General features: G+C 42.9%; 1 protein-coding gene across 2 annotated transcripts in view; it reads right to left on the bottom strand.

The window, feature by feature from the left end:
• Positions 1–14,569, bottom strand: part of grk4 (G protein-coupled receptor kinase 4) — a 51,631-nt gene extending 37,062 nt beyond the window's left edge. For both annotated transcript variants that reach the window (XM_030052298.1, XM_030052288.1), the window contains exons 1-2: positions 14,212–14,569; positions 1,390–1,485 (exon numbers count right to left, since the gene is read on the bottom strand). In XM_030052298.1, coding sequence (XP_029908158.1) covers positions 1,390–1,485; positions 14,212–14,263 — 148 coding nt within the window. In that variant the 5' untranslated portion in view covers positions 14,264–14,569. The remainder of the gene's footprint in view (positions 1–1,389; positions 1,486–14,211) is intronic.
• Between the last annotated feature and the right edge of the window lie 3,542 nt (positions 14,570–18,111).

Here is an 18,111-nt window from a genome sequence, read left to right as displayed (position 1 = left end):
ACTGTATCGCTTTAACCTTCCTATGTGTGCATTTGTGTGTGTGTGTGTGTGTGTGCGCGCATGCCTGCAAGTCTGCATGTGTTTAAGTATGCGAAAGGGATTATTTGGATCTGCAGGCAGTGTGATAGGGAAATTACGCAAGAGCATCTGTATAATTGTGACGTTTATGACCATCAACAGCTGTTGCATACACCAACACGCACATTCCCACATGTCCCATTTTTTAGATTCCTCTGATAAGTTCTAAATCATAAATCTAAATCGTTCTGAATATTAAGAGTGTGGCATGAGCAACATAATCCTTTGCACTTCAGGTGACATTTACTTGCCTTTTTTTTAACATGGTAATCTAGTACCACTGCCAACAGATATATTGGGTTTTTATGGTAATGAGATTGGTCGGTGAGTCGTGAAATATATACGAGAACAAAACAGAGAAGAACGTGATCTAAACCGAGTAACAGATACCACTCCAGGCAGAAGGTAGCATCTGCATCTCTATCACTGTCTCCCTCCTTCTGGTTGGTCATCTACCTCTCTCTCTCTCTCTCTCTCCCTCTAATTCTCTTGTTCTACCGCTCTCATGTAGCTCTGAAGTGGCTTAGTGCTGAAGAGAGGGAGGGAGAGAGAGAGAGATACAGATACAGGGAGGGAGGGAGAGGCATTGAGATAGAAAGAGAGAGGGAGGGAGGAAGGTTGAGAGAGAGTTATGTGGGGGAGGCTAGCACTGCAATCTCTGGCAGAGATAGCTGTGACGCACTATTTTACACACACACACACACACACACACACACACACACACACACACACACACACACACACACACACACACACACACACACACACAGACTGCTGAGGTCTGTGGCATTCAGAGAACCGGGGGGAGGAGAGGAGATAATGCAGCCCAGCGGTGGAGCACTTGTCTGGGCCACACAGAGAGAAGCCTCTCCTGCTCTCTGGATGTAGAGACAGGATGCAGGAAGCAGAAGCGAAGACTGTTTGGTTTTGTGTGTGTGAGCAAACTGATATGAGGCAAGATGGACAGTCATTCAGATGGACACACACACACGCCAAAGCAATAGAGAGAGAGAGTCTTGGTGCACCGGCCACACAAACATACACACATACACACACGCACGTACACAACAGACTATGAAACAGGCGTGCAAACAAATTCCCTGAATCAGACACACACATTTACACATGCTTGTTTCCTGTCCCCTCCCTGTAACCGTGGGTGGAGACGGGTAGAAACAGGAAGGAAGTCCAATCTGAACTTCCTCCCTAAGTCAGTCAGACCCACCCCAACGGCACAGCATGGCATTTTATCTTTCTGCCTCACACACACACACACAAACACACACCCACCGTCTTTTGCCCTTCTCTTACCAATAGTGCGGCGCAGCTCCTCACACAGGCTGATGTGGGGAAGTTTTAACATCTCCTTCCATTTCTTGCTGCGCCCGTTCCTCTTCCCTCCTCCACCTGAAAGAAACAGCGAGACAGGCAAATCAAAATTACCCCGTCAATCAAGTCATTGTTCCAACGTTGCACTTGGATTCCCAAACCATGTGCATCCGGTGGCATTTTCGACACAATACCGAGACACCAAGCCAAGTGTGTGTGTGTGTGTGTGTGTATCGGTACGCGCACACGCGTGCATGCACACCCGCGCATGCACACCCGCTGACCTTGCCATGACCAGAGGCAGGGACAGCTGGTTTGTCTCACCAGTCGCCTCAATCCTTCATGACAGAGCATGTGATGAGGAATGCTGACAGCTTCAACGATCATGGGGTGTGCACACGTCATTTCACACACAAATAAGCAAGCCCGTTCCCCCAAGCTGCGTCTCAGTCTGACATGACTTTCTGTAGATTATCTCCATGACAGTGGTGCGAGGCAGAACTCCTGGCAGATGAGATGACCCTGATGTGAGGCTGATGGGAAAGGTGAATGACCCCGAGGCACAACTACACTGCTAAGGAGGCAGGAGTCATTCCCCATGTCCCGCTCACACACTCGTTCCAACATCAGCAGGTGTGCGTGTGCGTGTGCGTGTGTGTGTGTGTTGACTTATGTACATCAGCAGGGTTAAACTGAGGTATTTTCTCCTTGAGGCAGAGAATAGTGAAGATGAGAAAACCAACTGAGGGTAATGGAAGACAAAATTAGACACAACCAGTGGGGGTGGGGGTGGGAGGGTAGAAAAAAAATCAACATAAAACATGTTTAATGCATAAAGTGCCATGTTACATTCATGTATTATATCATGTATGTTTGTTGCTTGTGTGTGTGTGTGTGCTTGTGTGTGTAGTAAGCATATGTTGTGTGGGTCGGGGCACAACATTACCTGTAATGACAGCCATACGTGATTTACTCATTTATGGATGAACATTTCAAACAGGGTAGATTTATGAAATTTGATTTCTTGAAATGGCGATTATATAACATGCTGAAATACTGCATGTGTTGTTTTCAGAACCTTAACCATTCAATTAAAAAAAGGTTTTGAAAAACAAAAAAAAAGAATTATTGCTAGGAACTTAAACAAGTTAAAAATCCCCTTCTAATATAATTTATTATTTCTTATTATTTTCATAAACAAATTTCTTATTTAAACAACTATGTATTTATTTAAGTTTCTCACCGAGAACTACCTTTTACAACATTACATCTGAACACATCATGGTAACATGAAAATTCCTCTTCATCCAATACTAATTTTCACTGAATAGAAATGAGACGCATCATAACGTAAGTCGACACAAGCTCTCGACAGCAGAGTGAATAAAGCTGCAGCTCAGTGAGACCCGGGTCTCGGGAAATAGGGACCCTGCTCCAACTCAGATCCGGTTATAGATCCTCATTCCTGTCCTGTCCTGACTCAGGGCTGTATGGCGGTTTCGGTCTCAGTTTCAGACACGTTACACCCCTATTGATCTGTGTTCAGCACAGAGACAGCAGTGGGTTAAGCTCTTAAGCTGGTAGCTGCTCAGCAAAACGAGGGTAAAGTGTTTTTCATGCCCGAGTTTGTCTGAATTAAACAAGCATTTCATGTTAATTGTAGGTTAGTTAGTATGCTTAAAATAAGCATATTTGGCAATCTCTCCTGAGTACTGCAGGCGAAATATCAAGAATTAGTCATTTCAGACAGTTAGCAACCAGCTGAATACTTGTTGACTGTTTTCATGATATCAGTCATCTCACATTTTGTTAGCGAGCTGTTCATCTTCCAGTTAAACGGCTTTTCTCAAAGCATGTGACTTGATTTCAGGGCGAATTTTTAAAATTCTGAATACTTGCCTAAATAGAAGGCTTTGCTCTCATAAAAAATGTCAGATCTCTAATTTTACCCACATGGTTCGAGTGAAAAAAAAACTCAATTATCCCCACAGCAATTAGATTGCCTACAAGCCCAAGGAGACATCATTGGATGTGCAGATTGAGCAGTTTTATTTCCTTATGTGCTATATAACCGACTCTGTCCCGCTCTGGTCTCATCAGCTGGCAAACTTCTTCATGCCTGTGTCGTGTGAATGCAATCACTTTTTTTTTTTTTTAAACTCACATACGATTTTATTGAGTTAATTACATAGATCTAATATAAACCTTAGAGAAAAGGGAACCCCTGGAGTTGTTTTTATCTCCCATGCAAAATTTGTAATTGTTTTCTCATCTTCCTTGTTTTCATCATCATATCTTAAGAAGTTGAAAGATCAATAGACAAGTGGTTTTATTCTTCATTTAGACAGTGGGGAAGCAGAGCAGGAGGCAGGAGGTGCGGCACAGCAGAGACAGCTCGGGCAGTGGAGGCACACATCTGGTTTCAGAGTCAGTGCAGAGCCAGTGTAAACCCTCAGCTATCTCGCGCACACATCACTCTGTTTCTCTGTTTTCCACCGCCTCAGTTCTATGTTTTAAAAACCACTGCGCAAATAAACTACAGCCGAGTCAGAATGAACTGTGTGGGCTGCGTGTGGTTTGACGGCCCGAGGCTGGCAGGACAGCGGAGCGGGAAATCCTCTGTCCTGCAGCTCAGAACACACCAGCTGGCCTGGCAATGACATGTGACAAAAAGCAACACAAACACACACAGAGGGTCACTGTGGTCAATGGGTCAAACAACTGCAAAGCAACACCTTCATCACACACACACACACACACACACACATAGACTCTACACAAGCTATACACACACTCATGGCCGCAAAAACATCCTCTTCCCCCTTCTCTGCAACATTCATCTTTCATCTTAACACTTTCACCGCCCATAAGTTGACCGTGGCCCTGCAGACCATCTTGGTTCATCCAGATCAATAAACTTGTGATATAGTTGTACAGAAATTAAAATGGCACAAATGGATTGTGTAACTACGTCAAACTTAAAGGTGTATTATGCAAGATTGCCAAGAGACGACTGAAGCGAAGTGAACACTGTTTAGATTCAACTGGCAAAAATACAGAATGAGAACAAATTTTGATGTTTCACATCATCAGTCCAACTCACTGATAAATTGTGCACTTAGTCCATGGTATTTGTCAGCTGGGTCTCAGCAATCTTCAATTCAATTGACTCTCAGCAATTTTGCGCCTTTAAAAGCACAACAGGACAAGAGTGATATGAGCAGTGATTTGTGTTGATATTTGTAAGGTCAAAGTTGACACAGACCTGACCTTAAAGATATGGGGGCAGCCATGAAGATAGACATTTTCTGAGATATCACATGTGGATACACACACACACTATTTGTTCCTTCGGGGATAAAAAAAAAATAAAGAAAGAAAGAAAAGAAAAGAAAAATATGCAAGACCAGGTGAGCAAAACGCTGGAATTACAATGGTGAGATGAAACTCTTCCACGCTATGTGATGGTAGCCAGTTGCACCTCTCTAGTCAAGTTATTTCAGAGGAGGAAACCTTGAACACATTTCAACTAAAAACATAGAATGACAAATGAATACAGTCAAACCAGCTTACGAAAAAATAACAAATTGTCAGAGATTAACTTCTTCCCTTTCACAGGGGAATATTACTCTAAGAGGGAAATGAACGTCTTTCTTTAAAGCTTGGACGTGAAGAGGCTTGTACAATGGACCAAGACATGAGGGTGAGAAATGTCACCTAAACCCAGGCCAGGGGGAAAAGAGAGAGAGACAGAGACAGAGAGAGACAGAGAGAGAGTGAGAGAGAGAAGAGAGGGAGTGAGAAAGAGACAGAGAGAAGACGAGAAAGACTGAAAGCAATTTTAATAGCAAGCTATAGAGGGGCCTGTGTGTGTGTGTGTGTGTGTGTGTGCGCCTGTCAGAGCTGGCTGGGTCACCCCACCCTGTTTAATGTCACTCTGACGTCAAAGCCATGTGTGCAGGCCCTTAATGCAGACAGGATGGAGCGAGTATTTATTTAACTTTGGTTCCCCCTCTGAGAGTGCGGGGCCCTCCACAAACACTGACTTCAGAGCAGCTCTGCTCATTTACAGATGATCTAAAACCAACACTGAGATCATCACACCTGATCCCAGAACAGATTCCGTCATGTGCAGCGGCAGCATTTATTCAGAAGTTGACCTGCAAGAGCTGCAGTCTTCCGCTGAACCGGTGAGCATGACTGTCGTGGCAACTGATCTCAAGCCGGCACAAGAAACCCTGCGAGAATAGAAACATGCAATTTCCCTTTCTTACAAATTCCTAGATTGCTTTGGTCATGGACGAGCAGATAACTGACACCATGCTCTGCTTAGTTAAAATAACCTCTTTTGGAAGTTGTCATTTTCCTTTACACGTACAACCAGTGATCGGCTGTTTTTTTGACACAAGGCACCAGTGAGATACGTTTGATTTGGTTACTCTTTTACTATTTTGTAACACAATTTCTGAAAGTCAAACCGTAATTATCCCAGTTTTCATTTAATTTTATGCGCCTTTTTTTTACAGTACACAAACACACCAATTTTACAGTGTAATTTGCATTTCTAGTCTGACATGTATTTTGCATTCCAATGGCATGTTTCCTCCATTTTCGAGTCTGACCGGTTAGACTCGCTTCAGAAATGTGCAGCTGAGAAAGAAAGCAGAGAGAGAGAGAGAGAGAGAGAGAGAGAGAGAGAGAGAGAGAGAGAGAGAGCACAGAATATTTGCATGTGGCCTTTGTTTTGTGTGTGTGTTTCTGCCTTTCTGTCTGCAGAGAGCTGGAATGAGCTATGAGTACATTAATGAATGCACACCCATGGGTCTATTCTCTCTCTACCCCAGACTCCTCCTCTGTGATCACTTGGTGTTTCACAAGCTCTGAATGCATGCGGGCCAAATGCAGCCCAACATTATCCAAATATGCTCTTCTCCCTTTTCTCCCTCCTCGCTTTTCATCCCAAAAGAAGGTCTTGTGTTTGTGTGTGTGTGTGTGTGTGTGTGTGTGTGTGTGTGTGTCTGTGTGTGTGTCACTTTGAGTGTATGAACTTGAGGTCACACAGTAGGTCGCTAAACCCGCCTCGCTGTATCTGGGTTCGTGCTGGGGTCACGACAGCCACATTGATGATGAAAGTGGAAAACATGCAAAAAATCTGAGAGCAGAGGTTTGTACATATCTACTGATCTATCGATAGATCGATAGATATATAAATACATACATACAGATACATACATACAGATAGATAGATAGATAGATAGATAGATAGGATTTGAATGATAACCCAACCAGTTTTAACCACTTACTATGATTTCCACAAATGGCAAATACCAAAATGGCAAATTTACTCGTACATATTGTCCACTACATTTGATGTGCTGCTTCTTTACAACATATCTGGTAATTGCCTTGTGTCATTTTTACTTTATGCTGTATTTCACAATTAAAAAAACAGCAGACATTTTGAAACTGTCACCTTCCGAACAGTATTTTGTAAATAATTCTCTGAATAACATTTATTTTTTCCCTAAATCCCTCTGTAATGGCATTACAGCTAACTTGGCCTATAGCGACTACCAGAGCTTTCACAGACACATGAAGACAGTTCAGTGCCGCGCAACCCGTTTTATTTCAGAGCCATATGGGAGAAGCCCCTCTCCCATCTGATGAACACGTGTCACATGCTGACACTCCAAATAACAGCCGCAAGGCCAGAAAATCCAGCTTGTTGGTGGCAGTGACAGACCAACCATGGCAGAAAGCAGCCAGTATTTACATCTTCACAGTACATTTTGGGCATTTAGCCTACACTCTTATCCAAAGACTTATGAGAGCAACGACAGCAGAAGATTCAATTCCTCAATCACCGCCAACACATGCAACTAAGGCTGGGTCGATAAGAAATTTTCGCTACCAATACTGGATCCTGAACAATACTTTTTTCGATACCAATTTTTAAAAAAATCTTGTTATAAAATCATTTCAATAACGTCTCTGGGTGTAGTATAGTATGTTTCCTGCATGCCTCTACAAAAGCTAATCACCAGCATCATTCGATTTTGGTACAAATATGCTGCATGTTTACTGGCTTCATGGCATTTTTCAATACTCCGCACTATTGAAACATTTGGGTCAGTGCCATAAAAATCTCTAATTTCAGTACCCAGCCTATCATGTAAGTAACAAACATGGAGGTCAAAGGTGAGTGCCATAGAGCCTTAAGTCCTCAGACAACAGAATGATCATGAAAGACAAAAGCAGCACGAAGATACAAACAAGAGATCTTGTTGCAACGCCAAAAACATGCAGTGAAGTGACTGTACTGAATTTCAGCCCTGACAGCAAATTTTTACCTCCTTTTCAAAACACTGCAATAACACTGTTCACCCAGATATCTACGGCTGAGATCAACGCAACCTGAAAGTTTGGTACTGGCACATGCCTCGTGGGATCTGATCCACACCCTGCAGCAGGCGCAAAAGTGAAGGCCCGACCCACGGCGCTGCTCTCCAAGTGCAGAGCAACATAACTTAAATGGTAGGAAATGAGAGAGGGTCACACATAGTTTAGGCCCATTGTAATATGAGCATGCACACGCACATAGGCACAATGGAGCCTGGCTATGATAAATGAGAGGCCTGTTGCTTTCCCAGTCCTTCTCCCCATACAGTGTGATTGGCTGGAGTAGCCCCTGATAAGGAAAACATTAGCTGCTAGTATCTGTGTTGCCTATTCAAAGCAATGGCCCAGTGTTTGCATAAGGTAATCCGTCTGTATACTCACACTGAAAGACACACATCAGCTGAGAGAGAGGGGAGAGGAAGGGGGGGACGGGGGAAACAACACGTGAATATCAGGCAGCACCGTGCTCTTCTAATCTAAACTTCACCTCTCTCTCGCCCTCTCATGCCCCCTTCCTTTTCCCTCCGCATGCCCCCTCTCCAACTTCCTTCAGCTTCTCCCTCCCTTTCATTGTCTACACACCTCTCTCGTGTCCTTATTGCTTCATTAATTCTTTATGGCCAAGCTTTTCTGTGTCCACGCGGCCCAGAGAGGAAGTCATGTGCAAAATGTTAATGTTACAGCATCGACGCAAATTCCAGGGCACAACAACAAACAGGCGCGAAAATGAGAGGGGCTTTCTCACGAGAGGAGGAAAACACACATCTTCACACGCGTATACACGCACATTCCTGCAGTCTGCCATTGTGTTTTTGCGAGACCTTTTCCCTCTTCTCCCCCCGAGCTCCATGTTCAAGATATTCCATTAAACCTAACCAAGACAAGCTTGAAAACTGACCCTTGTTTTTACAGTGTCCTCAGGGAGAGAGAGGGGGGAGGGGGAGAGGGAGGGAACAGTGTGAAACTAAACTTGAGCAGGGCACAGATAGAGAGAGTGTATAAGAGGACAAACTGAAAGGTTAATTATCTGTATGTTATCTACAGCTGTCTCTCAGATGAAGGGCCCTGCTGGTTGATTCATGGCCATGCTGAAAGAACAGGAACATATGAAAGCTGCCTCTTTGGCGTAGAGCCCTTGACTGCAGAACACACAGTCCATGTGACACCTTGAAGAATATCTACGATAAGGTGGCAGCTTCAAGTCGGCTCGGCAATAATGCATCAGCAAACACAGGGCGGACACGAAAATTCAATCAAGGGCAGCACCTAACATCAACAGCAAAATGATGAGTCTGGCGTTGTTTAAAAAGACAAACTGATAAAGCATGAAGGACCTTTGACATGACATGCACTTGATACTTGAAGTGCAAGAAAAAAAGATCTTCCCTGACCTGTACAAAAAAATGCTTAATTTAAAGCTTGGGAGAAAAAAATTATTTGAACCACAAGAGCTCATAAATATAGTATGCATAATTAAAAAGAGGGCTTACAGCTGGCTTCTCACAGAAATGGCCTTTTAACATTTAATAAGGCAGCTGGAACCATGTCCCTATGATGTTCACACAATGTTGTTAAAAAAAAAAAAAAAAAAAAAAAAAAAAAAGTCTCTTGATGCTGAGTCAGCTTGCCAAGAGATTGTGCTGGTCTACATCTCAGCAGCCACCAAGCAAAGTGTCACTGCTAACACTACAGAGCTGCGTACGCAACATTTTGCGTCTCGTTCTCCGGTCACAGCCCATTTGTGGGTGTAATAACTGTAAAACGAGGACCACATCAAGGGACAGTCACAAAGCAATGTGTTTTATGAGCCTCAGCTGGAGGAAACACCCCAGAGTGATGACAACAAGTGTTAGCCTGGCTATGACCACAGAGCTAATAAAGCTACGCTGGCAAACGTCACAGGCAAACTCTCACAAGTGGTCTGACAGGGTCCGGTAGCCTACAATTTGAGAGATGGGTGTTGAGGGGTGAGTGAGGCTGCAGAAATTAAGATGTTAGCGACAGTGAGAATAGGTTATCAATTCCATGTGTCAGGTTACTGGGGGGAAAAAATCAAAGCCACAAAAATTGTGAGGTGGAAATGATTTAAGTAGCTCCTTCTCATTTTTTTTTTTTTTTTTTTTTTTTTTTTTTTACAGGACCTTGTGCAGTGGATTGTCCACATTCCTCCCTGTTAAGACAGCAGCGGTGATGAAAGCAACACTGGAGACAGATCTGGTGAAATCTGATTCTAGCCGATGAAGGGTCCAGGGGGGTTTCTGATGTCACTCCCACAATCCACCACTGTACAGCTGAAATGCCTCGCAACGTCGAGTCACTCTTTGAACTATAATACCAAAACATTTGTGGGCATAAAATATGTGACCACACTAACAATGTAATTTTCATGTCACTCATGCGTACAACTTTGCGTCAAAGAAAAATACCACTTAGTTTAAGATTTAAATGTGTTGCTAATAAGTTCTTGGGCATTTAAATCATTTTTTAGCAAGTACATTTCTCTGCAACAGGTTGATTCCAAAAAAATGAGACCAAAAACTGTTATCATCAAGATGTACACACTAGGACATCTCCATTGACAGAACTTTGCCAGCTTTACCGATCCAAAATTAAAGGTGCACTATAAATGTTCTATTGGTGCATCAGTCTGTCGATGTGAACCATATTGACTCAACCATCAATTTGCATGCGTATTCCAGGTTTTTGGTTGAATGAGTCTCAAGTGTGCTCATTTCAGTCAACCCTCGATAACTTTGCATAGTGCACCTTTAAAAGAAAAATCTACCCTATTAAGTACTTGCACAATTACACCAGTATGAGCCATGTACCCTGCATGTTGTATTTTTGTTATTCCCACAGATCACTGGCCAAACACAGACTTCTGGAAATGGCTCGACATGACGTTGAGCCGTTTCCAGCCCAGTTATTTTGGAGTTTAACTGCTGAAAAAATGTTCAGCTACCAAAAACATTAACAATAAACATTCGGTTTTGGTGACAGTCCTTCTGAATCATAGAGAAACAGTTTCCTTCTAGACTCAGCACTTTGCACTGATGTTCAACATTCATGCAGGGAGAAATCCATCGTGGAAGAGGCAAAATATGTTACTTTTTGAGTAAGGAGCGCAAATGCATTGCAAACATCTGAGATTCATTGGCAATGTATTGGATTTCTCCTTTAAGGAATATAACATTATATGGTCATGGTTAATAACTTCATAGTTGTGATCACATTTAACCTTGGCTGATTTTTTTTACTTATACAAAGTTTCTTCTATTTCAAATTACACTCAGTATTAAACAGTATGAAAATGATTACCCTGTGACTACAATGACTGATGAAGTACCTCTGACTTTATACTGTACACAATCATGTGGAATCATGTTGCTATGTTGAAAGTAACTGTTTTCTGCTTGGCAGAGCTTTTACATCCTCATGATTTGTGAGCTGTGTCTAAGCCAAAAGTTCTGAAATCCCCACACAATCATCCAGGCTCTCTCACAATCACCTTTTCCAACTTTTCCAATACTTCTTCAGTGGAGCTGGCAGCAACAAACATTTGGTAGCAAACGTCATCTTACACAAACTAAACCGTCCTAAGGCAAAGGAATAGTCCATTCAACTGCTGTAATGTAGGGACAGGCCTTTTTATCTCTGTTATCTGTGCATCAAATGTATGTGTGAAATACATAGAGAAGGAAGGGCAGAGGCAGGACGGGGGCTGTCATCTAGACAGCACAAAACCACTTCCCTTGACGTGCCGTTTCAAGTGTAGCATGCCGGGAACACCCTGTCACAACATTTACCCAAGGCCACCACTTTCATATGCTCAGGTGTCAAAAATAGCCTAAAATTCATGAAACCTACGATGATCAGCAGTATCTTACCAGTCTGAAAGTATCTGAATTTACTGAAAGGACAGCCCCTTGAGATGAAGCATCTCATTTTCAAGGGGGTCCTATGGACACAAATACAAAATTATTAAACACATACAAACAAAAACAGCATTACATAACAAACATACACTGCAAATACACAGATAAAGGCAGTTCACTCACCCTCTCCCACCCACACCCTCGGCCCTCAGCTGTTGTACAAGAAAATTGGATAAGCTTTGTAGGTGCTAATTGAGGTCCAGGATGATTAATTAAGTGGCAGTTCTGGGCTGGAGAATACTGCATATTTGCCAACAATACCTATGAGTTTGAACACTGTGCATTATTATCCCTATCAGTAGTAGTAGTAGTAATAGTAATAGTAATAGTAGCATAAATACTGGGAGATTCTGCCCCATCCACAGGCATATCAGAACAGAGGCTCAGCTGCAAGACAGCAGTGCTCATGGACACTTCAGCAGGGCACATACCTGCTGGCTCAGGACCCTGGACCTGGCTCCTCAAGTGGAAACATGGCCTCCCTACTCACTACGCCATCCTGCACCCCTTTGCTGCACACTGAGGCTTTGATGCCAGGTAGCATGAAGAGCAGCTTTGAAAAAAAAGGTCAAGTGCTGCCCTACCATCACCAGGAACAGTTCCTGGTGTAGTCACCTATGTCGGATTTGCATATTAAAGAAGGCAGAGTGGAGGACTATCACGTCAATGATGCAGTAAAAAAAAAAAAAAAAAAAAACATCAAGAGCTCCAAACAGCCACCATTGGAAAGGCGTATTAAAATCAAATTAGTCTCCTGTGCGCCTTATAGTGATAAATTGAGAGCCATTAGCCCTTTTAATCTGTGCGCTAATTAACAGAGTGAATGGTATAGTGGAGAGAAATATAAAAAATGATGCTGTCTATCCAACATGGATGCTTCAAGTGGTGGAATTGCTTCAATTTTAAAGTGACAACATTGAAATCTTTTTAGCAGAATTGTGTACTATGGAGCACTCAGGTCATGTATCGATAGCTACCAACACAAAGCAGCTTCAATGCCCTGTATGGATTGTAAACCCCCATTAGTTGCCAATGGTCTTTTGGTGCAGCTGACTACAAAAGACTATTGACAAGTGCTGGGGCCTGTACATGCCGTCAATGTAACGAGAGAGGTTATAACTCATGACAATACCATGCATCACTTGGCTTTTGCACGGCAGGTAGAAAAGGCGTGATGTCTCATAGCTTCTGCTGAATTCAGTTGCCAGCAGTGAATAATCAGCTCCAGAGGAAAACCGGCGCTGAGACTTAAAATGCAAATCGCAACGCAATACGTAGCCTACAATAGCTACAATGCAAATCACGAGGTTATAAACAAGGCTGGCCTCTGCGTTAACACGGACCGAGCGGCGACCCTAGACATGCATCCGATTTGAACGATTCGCTGTCAAATCAAACGCACCATCTTGCACAACATCATCCGACAAACACACACTCATATTGTTTGTGTCGAACCCGATCGGTGAAAACCGAGTGGAAATCGTTGAGCAACGACCCCAGTCAAGCCTAATAACACCTTTTTTCCCTCCTCTGGCTGCTGACACAATGTTGCACCCCCACCCTGCGCCCACTCACTGGCTGCAAAGTAACAAGCCTCTCTGCCGTCGCCCTCATACTGGAAAACACATACATACTCGCCTCTCCCACAGGCATTAACACCACGGTGGGGTCGCCAGCCCCTTAAGCGCTATTCAGGCCGGGAATTGTGCCGTACTGCCTGGGTTAGGGTACATACAGTCGGTTTAATATCATGAACGTCACCCCATGTTGTCGGGCCTTCCTCCAAGCACCCCATTTCCATCTATGAGGAATACAGCATAGACCGTAACAACCCAATGTAAAGCTGGTACTCAGCGGTCAAATGGCAATGCAGTGGAATTAATATTTATGCGTCAAATAATGTCATTCGTTCCTTTTACACTCCCAATCAGGCTTTAGCCACACCGAAACCTATTATGACAGGTAAGAGGGGCAGTAGGCGCTTATTATGGGGGCTTTACGGCACTATGAGCCTCACTGCGTAGCCATATTTTCACTGTAGTCTCTATAGGCGATAATGTGGCTACGGTTTTATGTCTGTTATGTCATCGCAAATTTGTAAATATCCCCCAAAGCCACCGCTGCTGCTCGTGTGAAAACCGCTTGATAGGCTATCATACAAGCGTGATGTAGCAAACGCTGCCTATATATCCATCACCTACGAGCTAGGCCTTGTGTTTACCTGCACGGTAAATACGTGATTAGTCTACAAGCAGCTGTTTCCAGCGCGTTATGTTTGGTGTTTGCCTGGAGGAAAAGCACTGCGTAGGGATATGAGAGAGGGAGACAGGGAGAGAGAGAGAGACGGGGAGAGGGAGAGCACAATCCAAGGAAGGCAAACCAACAGCTAGCCTGTGGTCCTCTCTTTAGAAAAAAAAAATAATAATAATAACACCTCTTTCTTCTTGTTTTGTTACCGAGCTCTGCTTACCTTCCCGTGCCTTGAGGAGAACCGTGTTGGCCACGATATTTTCAATCTCCATTGTCAGAATGTGAATCCCGAGCAGTCGCGATACATTTCACTCAGCGGAAAAGAGAGAGGGTTTTTTATCAAACGTGCCGACGACGGTGAGGATGTTCACTGCGCACTGGGCGAACGCTGCACTGGCGCATAGTAGGTTTTTTTAGTGGTCGTCGCTCTTCTCCATTGCTAGACGGGTTTTTTCTATTAAACCCTAGCCTACCTATGGAGCTATAGGACTACGACGGGGCTTGTTAGCATTCACAGCCTGCCTCTCTTTCCTTTGCCTTCCTTCCTTCCTGCTTCGGCTCACTCGCTCGCTCGCTCGTTCGCCCGCTCCCTCCTCCTCCTCCTCCTCCTCGCCTCCTCCTCGCCCCTCGTCCGCACAACGAAAGAGCAAGAGTAGGAGGGATCAATTTACAACCAGTGCAACCACACACACACGCACACACACACAAACTGCTACACATTAAATGACATAACCACCCATAATTTTTCGTGAAGCTAATCACTGGAAATTGTATGTATTAATGTGCGTGCGTGTTGCTCTCGTGCTAAGCGCGTGATCAAGCGGCTCTGTTACTTTCCTGCCAGTTTCCCTGGTTGGTATTTATAATATGAGAGCATGCTGGAAACTTCTAGGAACGAGAGAGCTCGTACACAGCTTCACCATTCTTTTTTAATTATAAATTAATCAATTTGCTAATAATCTATTTATTTCCCCCTCTTGGTTGAATGTACAGCTGCTACATGTATAGCAGGGCTGTATTATCAGGGGACATAAGATGCCTTGACTATAGAGGCCTGCCACAAAATGCACATTGTGTGAGACAATAGTATGAGGGCTTGGAGTCCTCCTGTGCTAAGTTGGTAGGCTGCATTTTGCCTGGTTGTCCAGCCTGGGAGAAAGAGATAACATATTTACATTTTGTCGTCCTCATCGCCACACACTCAGCAGCTCTCTGTGCTTTTTATCTGGCCCCTGATCTCTTGGAGCATTGTTCCTATATGCTGCGTTGACCACTGCTGTGCCTCTGTGAGCAAAAAAAGTGAGGAATGTCTCTGAGATGATGTGGAAGGCATGAACAATCCAACCGAGCGGGACTGGGTTTAGTTCACATGGTAAACTCTCAGAAATGGTTAGACTTGTTTTAAATAGTAGATAGATCAATCTTTGAGCAAAATAGATGAGACTGAACACTGTCATTGTCCACTGAATAACCGTTTCTTTTGACATTTTGCCCCTGGGGTCATGAAGCCACATGAAAACACAGGAGCTGGGAGGCCTGGAGGTCTCAGCTGACCACAGACTTGAGGACGACCTCAGTGGGAACAAGCCTCTGATGTTCTCTGACATGTTCACCAATTTCAGTTACGCTGAATGTGTTTTTAATTTACTAATTAAGTCAAACATATCCTCAGTTTTTCTTTATTTTATAAAGTCTGCACTTTAACTGGGAAGCAGGGGCAGTAAAATTGAAAGGTCTCTGCATCACCTTTTTGTTAATGTGTGTGTGTGTGTGTGTGTGTGTGTGTGTGTGTGTGTGTGTGTGTGTGTGTGTGTGTGTGTGTGTGTGTATGTTCTGACATAAAATCAATTGCTTATCCTTGTCCTCATACTACCCTTTAGACATCATCATCATCAGACATTATTGCCCAGCCCTAGAGGACACGGGTGCTCCTCCTGATATGCACTGATCTGCAACCAGCATGCAACCTGATCCCAGGTCAGCAGTTAAAGTGACAGACATTGATCTGTTGAAAACCATAAGTTATCTGTTGCAGCTGTGGTGTCACAGATTTTGATTTGAGGAAAGGTTTGATCATGTTTCAGCAAAATCAAATAAAGTGTTGAGAAAAGGATGCAGATGAGATTGAGTTATTCCAGAGTTTTTGGATTAACCAACAAGACATAGGCTAGAGCGTAAATGGATTGTCTTAATCTAAATACAAAATAAACTAAAAAAAAAAATCAGCTGTTGTGTCCAAAGAAAAATGTTCCTATAGCCTACATCCAGTTCACTGTATTTCCTTCCAAAACCAGGATTAGTATTCCACTAGTTCATTGATCCATCCATATATGTGTCTGCAGAGCTGACATTTTTTCTTTCTTTCTTTGCTTGCGTGCTTGCTGTGTTTGTTGCTACATGGTATCATCATGTCTCACAAAACAGATTGCGTGTGATATTACATTATTGAGTTCAATGCTTCCACCTAGTGGTCAAGCTACAGAACTACAACAAGGCATTTGATACCCAGTACAACATGCCTTGTAATGTCTATGCTGGAAATGCTTGCACAAGATGTTCAACTGCTTACATATGTGTGCTTCAACTTGTGAACAATATTTGGAAATCACATAAATCAAAATACATTGCAGCATAAAAAACTGATGCAAACATAAAAATCTGTTCAGTGAAAATCAAATGTCCATGATGATGAACACAAAGTGGATGGTGGTGCTAACAGACTCCTTGGATCATAAGAAAATCTATAGCAAGCTATCTCTGACTCAGTCACAGTCATTGCACTGAATATGGCAATAATGATATTTGTTCAGTCAGAGAACAGAACTGTAGCAGTGGTTTTGAAGAAAGTTTCTTTTTTTTTTATGAAGTTAGGACAGTTTTTGTATTTTGATCATTTGTGCAGTGTGTGATGATGCTTATGATGACCTCAAGGATAATCACAGCATTATGAACCTTTGCAGCCACAAACTAGAGACCGAGGGCATTCAGAAGATGTATGGCTTTCCAAGGTACACTGACAATAAGGGGGAGTTTCTGAGCAACTTCCACTCAGAAGTGTTCGCCATCTAATCACCGAAAAATACACTTCTTACAGAAATGTCCAAATGTCAAGTTTTTAAAACCAAATCAAAGCATGAATTTTTCTGCATTCCTCAAGGTCTTGGTGTCTCAACATTTGGGTATTTTGGAGGGATTTTTGATCATGTTTGTCCATTCTTGAATGGTCAAAAATGGTTAAATTTTGCAGCAAATCTGTGTAAGAAATGGCATCAACATACAAATTTCTGCGACAACTTATTACACATAATTGATCAATGGAATGGCTACCATATGCTTCCATCATAATGTTCTTACCAGTATACACTCTAAATAAAGAAATAAATAAAGACAAAAATTAACCACTGCACACTGAAATGACTTTACTGTAACTTTACGGGGAGCGAACAACATGTTTTGCTCATTGCTTCTTCAAGTTTGCTCAACCAAAGCTGAAGAAGCAACAAGGGAAATGCATTGTTTGCTCCTAGCAAAGTTACAGTAAAGTAACTTCAGTGTGCCGTGGTTAATTTTTGTCTTTACTGAGAACACTGGCTGTACAGGGGGAGTCCTGTAAATAAATGACTAGGCGCCTAACCAAACTCAATGTTTATTACAGATTTCTGACTAGAGTAACTTGACACACGGTGATGAGCTACATCTCAAATCAATCTTCAGGTTCCCAGTTTTCAGGTAATGTTCACCTCTTCTATTTGGCATCTACTGGTGACCTTGTATCTCCAACTGAAGATCCCTTGTCACCCCTGAAATGGGTCTAAAAACAGGATGTGACATTAATGTCAGCATTCAATTATGAGGGCAGGGGAACATGAGTAATGAATATAGGTAGCATGTATCACTGTCAGTAGGAACAATAAGCAGAAAAATATAAGAATGATACATCTTTTTGTGATATGGTGGTTACTATATTGTTCAATAAAGTGATGAGATGCTAGTGAGGGCCACTGAAGACACTGCAGCCAACTTGGGTTAACTGAGCATGAAGTTATGCTCCCCTACTAGCTGAACCTGTGAGTTTGAACCCTTGAAGATAAAATTTTAACAGACATGAATTGCATTAATG

This window comes from Myripristis murdjan, chromosome 1, assembly GCF_902150065.1.
Source record: "Myripristis murdjan chromosome 1, fMyrMur1.1, whole genome shotgun sequence".
NCBI classification, from domain to species: Eukaryota; Metazoa; Chordata; class Actinopteri; order Holocentriformes; family Holocentridae; genus Myripristis; species Myripristis murdjan.
This window is presented reverse-complemented; position numbering and strand designations above follow the sequence as displayed.